The following is a 5311-nucleotide window of genomic DNA, read 5'->3' as shown; positions in this document are numbered from 1 at the left end:
AATAAATATATATATATATTTTTTATATTTTTATTAATTATATTTATATGTTAATGTTATTACTAATTTACTTTTACAGGTTTCAATTGAGCAAACTGTTTTCATGCAAACTGATTTCTAAATTTATAATAATTATATGAGTACATAAGTAAAGTTTCTAACATATTGTTAAAGTATAATTACTACTTCATTAAGTTCGATCTGCAACTTTAAGTCATCAACTTTAGACTATGCATGTCTTATGCTTAACATTTGTTCATAAAATAAAATATTTTTTGACAAACGTATATAGAGTGCAATGACAAAAAATAATGTATTACATTGTAAAGTTATTCTATTTCAAATAATATTTTAAGAGATAATCTTAGAATAGCTAATAACACTGTAATTAACTTTTTTTAGTTTATGATTATATAACACAAGTTTAAAAATTTTATTATAAACACAATTTTTTACTTTGTTTTTTTTATAATTATTTGTTATAAATTAAAATTTTGATTTTGTTTATAACATTAATTATTTATTTTAAATAATTTTTAATTATTAACAAAGTTTAAATTAGTATTATTAAAAATTTTTCGTACTTGTCATTGTTATATATTCATACGAACTATATTTACAATATTTACGACATATAAATATGCATAATGTGAACATATTACATATTGTAATAATTCAATAATACATTATATGTATACTAATTTATAGAAATGATGTGTGAGTGCTGAATTCTTTAAAAAAGATATATATACTTTTCAGCAATTAATTTGTGTATTAAAATTAGTAATAAATTATGTACTACATTCTCGTCGCTATATTTGTATTTTTACGATTTATTGGTTTTCTTTTTGTAATCAAATGTATAATACAAATGTAAAAATAAACAAGTTATGAATAAAAATAACAATTTCTTGACGTTAGCCACATGAGAATCTTATCTGTTTTTTAAATTAATATTTTAACATATTTTAAGTGTTTTCATTTATTTGTTGAATGTAAGTTTGAATATTTCGTCACATGTAGACAGCTGATTTGATGCATTTTGAAAGCATTTTTATATATATTTTTAAAACAAAAAATTAAAAATTTGTAGCTACAAATCCATCAGAAAAAAAAGAAACATACTTTAATATTTCTTTCTTATTGTCAACGTGCAGTTCAATTTAAAAAAAAAATAATTCCAAGATTCTTGTTGAGAAAGATATGATATAATCGACAAGTATTTAATGGTAAGCAGTTCCATAACGACATCAACAACCAATAAAATATGTGCAAGTAGACCAATAAGTTCTAATTGCAAGTACACCAATAACTTCTTAATATCTCGTACGTGTCTTTCTTATGAGCCTTGCGTTCGTCATTGTGATATGATAGTGTCTCTCGTATATAGAGATTGCAGAATTGCAGATTATTTATTAGCAATAAAGAATAATTACAACCTAATATATCAAGAAACAGATACTTTTGATGGCGATACACACACACGCATGCACGCACACACATATGCCAAATCCACCAAAAATCTAAATATTTTAAATGTAATTTAATTCCTCTAAATCGTAAGCCTTTATTGCCTATGGAAGTTGTTTGCTTGACAGAGAGTGGGAATAGCCGCGTCTCTTTCTTTTTCTCTATCATATAAATATATCGAATCCGAGGTCTCCAGTATATAACAATACATAAACATCTAGGGGTAAACAATTTCATGCGACATTGACAGTCAATAGGGCACATTCGAATAAGCTAATAGGCCCATAATATCTTGTGTGTGTTTCATGAACTGCGTGCGTTTATTATTATAATATTGTTTATATGCGTACAGACAGCGCAGAGTCAAGCGGAAAGTCACGATTTGGTAAGATTAATAAATCTTAATATCGTACAGAGAGAGAGAGAGAGAGAGTCGTTAATTTTCTATATCAGCTACCATTTTAGATCACATTTTAATATGTCAGTTGGCATATTGTTTCAATATTGTCTTGTCTTTACAAACTCTGATGTTTGTTGTAGTTATTATTATAATAAAGCTGCTGACACATGAACACGGCAAATCATTTTATCGAGTTGCCATAGAATTTATGTTTCTTCTCTCAAAACTAGCCGATATATTCATCATTTATACAACTCTTACGTATTATTTTGATTTTTCGTAATTTCTTCTTGTGATTTTATGTTACTTTCTGCATTATATGTTAATGATTTGATTTCAGGCAATTGATACGGTGACACTGATAACGATTGGTCAAATAAAGACAGTTGCAATCCATTTCTATTAAATGTTCTGAAGAAAAAAAATAAACAAGAGCTTTTATAATATATATTATAATATAATGCATGCACTATGGATCGTTATTTTCACAATTTTAATGTTAGGTAAGATAATAATTTATATTGTGATGTTACAATTAATCGTTTAGTCTATTTTCGTAATGAGACTTAGGATGTATACATATGAGGGTAGAACATAATATCTGTGTATCTTTGTAAATTCTTGCTTTTTTACAATATTAAAAAATAAAAAGAATATAATTATGAAATTATAAAAATGTTTTCAAAATTTACGACTATATAATGATATAATACACTTACATATATACTTTTTTTTTTCTTATTGTCAATTATTATCAGAAAACTTAATTTATTGATATACTTTTTTTACTACTTTAATGTTATTAATACAATTATTAATATTATATTAGTTTTTATAACAAAAGTAACTCATTAATAATAAATTCTTATTATTAACAAAATATTAATCAACTTTAAAGATTCATAATAGATTTCTAATAAAATTAATATATTAACGATAACTGTGCAATCAATTATCAATCAAAATTATTTTTTAGATACTGTAACAACACATTTATTTTCGAATAAATTCTCAAATAGTAATCTAAATACAGAATACAATGCAGATTACATTCAAAATATTGAACCGGAAAATTATATAAGAGAGAGGGCGGTACAACATCGTGCTTATACTTCGTTTTGGAATTTTGTAATTGTGGTATCAGTTGTTGTAATATCGATGATTCTATTCTTCATAATATGTTTTCCTATTTTTATTAGGTAAATCAATTTCTATTGAAACATTTATGCTTATTATTTGATAATTAATTAATTTATATGTACAAGTAATATTCTCATAACTAACAAAGAATTTTACTGAGAAAAAACTTGATATATGTACACATACATAAAAATAAATTATAAATATATGTAATGTATTTTTATACATATATATTAATATGATATAGCGTGTGTATGTGTTAAGATAGAACTAATTATTTTGTTTGTTTTAATAACAAACTATATTTTGATAAAAACAATTTTTGTTCTTTATCTATTTTAAATCAAAAAATTTTAATTTTTTTAATTTTCAAAACTGGATATTATATCTTTTTATTATAAAAATTGGAAAGAATGTTAAATACGTTATATATGTTTTATTAAGACATGTAATAATCACTAACTGCTACGTATTAAAGATTTTGTTCAATTTATTAGTAAAATAAGCGTTTTTAAGAATATATTCTATTACTAGAATATCTATATATCTAAAAAAACGGCTTTTTATATGTTTATTTTTTTATATTGTTATTAGATTGTACAAAAGATGTCGTACTACTTTGAGAAACTATTTCTACCCTACTTCTGAAATTGAACTACCTTTTACGATTAGAACCCATATCGCATCTATTCCATGTCGACAAAATAATTCTAATTTTCTGGAAGTATATAGAATGCATAATGTAAGTAATATATAATCAGTGAGAGTTGATATAGAGTATATATTAAATCGTTAATTGATTTAGGACACATTATGTTATGTCCAAACATAATACGCGAATACAATTGAGCAGAATTGTGCAATCTATCACAAAAATTTATTATTTAATTTTATAGGTGCGAACAAGGGAGATGATTTAGTAGACGAACCTTGTATTAATGATATTGCAAATTGATGCAACACTTTTCTAATGTAAGATTTCACTTATTTGTGAAATTACTTGTAAGAGCATAGTTATTATATATAAGATTGACTTTCAACTTTAAATTGTCTAGACATTGCATTTTTTTGTTATGCACAACATGTTTATAGATAAAGTAATTTTCAAACAAATATATAGTATAATGACGATAAGAAAAGACATTATTATAAATTTAAGAGCTTGTTAATTTTAAATCACTTATTCAGATTTTAATTCATTAGCCATAAATCTAATATAAAAGATTTTAAGGAGAACACAATACTCTTTTTATTCTTTTATTTCTTATGTGTATGTTTGTATGATTATTTCTAGAGAAAAATTTAATCTATTTAAGAATTTGATGAATATTAAGATATATGAATACAATACAAAATTTACGTTTTAATAGTAAAACAAATAAAAAATGTAGATACTAAATTAATTAACTCATAAATATGTGTATTGATTGATATATATCTATATATATATAATGTTTTTATTAATAAATATTTTGCTTTAAATAAATTTGGGATATATGTTTTTATAAACGTAAAAAGTTTGTTCGGAAATAATTTGAATTTTACTTTGTAATAATTAATTAATAATTAATACAAATCAATATATCAATAATTTTAATCTAATTTAATTTAAATTATTATTATAATATAATTACTATAAAAATAATTTAAATTAAATTAAATTAAAATTATATGTATTTACTATTTTACTTAAAGTCATATTAAAATCAAAATAATAATTTGGCGATTAAAACAATTACTGCCTAATAATGATTAAAAAGTTAAATTTAACGTTATGTGACGAACACATTTTAATTGCACATTTATCTGCACATTCATCTTACATTAATTCATATAATTCCACAATTATTGTAATAATTGAATAGCAAAGTTATTGCATACATATACATTGTTCTTTTTGTGTGCAAATATTACATATGTTACAACAGTCTCACACACATACACAATTGATTAATTGATTATTAATACCAGATTTTATGTATTACATGCTAATTATATTTAATATTTATTTTTAATATCAATTTGTATCAATATTTAATTATCCAATTTAAAACAAATTTTTATTAAATTTAATGTTTTTGTTTATTTTAAGAATAAAATATAATTTTGTTTTAATTAAAAATATTTATATAAATTAATTTATTGTATTATTTCAAATTGTATTATTTGTATTTTTTACATTACAAGAGCAATAAAATTATGCAATTTTAAAATATACACACAGAGAATTTTTTGGGAGATTTTAAGAGATCAACAAAATAAAATTAAAGTGCCTTGAGAAAATGCGGCAACTAATTTGTT

The 5311-nt window shown here is 22.3% G+C and overlaps 1 protein-coding gene across 1 annotated transcript; it reads left to right on the top strand.

Moving 5' to 3' along the window:
* The first annotated feature begins 2345 nt into the window (after window positions 1–2345).
* On the top strand, window positions 2346–4167 carry LOC115233864. The gene is made up of 4 exons (XM_029804478.1): window positions 2346–2373; window positions 2847–3069; window positions 3605–3752; window positions 3907–4167. The coding sequence occupies exons 1-4, from the start codon at window positions 2367–2369 to the stop codon at window positions 3928–3930; spliced, it is 402 nt and encodes a 133-aa protein (XP_029660338.1). The 5' UTR covers window positions 2346–2366; the 3' UTR covers window positions 3931–4167.
* Window positions 4168–5311: the final 1144 nt, after the last annotated feature.

The sequence above is a fragment of the Formica exsecta genome, unplaced genomic scaffold (genome assembly GCF_003651465.1).
Source record: "Formica exsecta isolate Colony F162 unplaced genomic scaffold, ASM365146v1 scaffold191, whole genome shotgun sequence".
In the NCBI taxonomy this organism is placed as follows: domain Eukaryota; kingdom Metazoa; phylum Arthropoda; class Insecta; order Hymenoptera; family Formicidae; genus Formica; species Formica exsecta.
Note: the sequence above shows the minus strand (reverse complement) of the source record. Positions and strands in the feature narration are given on the sequence as shown.

Coding starts and splice junctions, on each gene's coding strand:
- LOC115233864 (XM_029804478.1), top strand. Junction 3,070..3,604: donor TGTTTTCCTATTTTTATTAG/GTAAATCAATTT, acceptor TATTGTTATTAG/ATTGTACAAAAGATGTCGTA. Junction 3,753..3,906: donor AAGTATATAGAATGCATAAT/GTAAGTAATATA, acceptor TTAATTTTATAG/GTGCGAACAAGGGAGATGAT.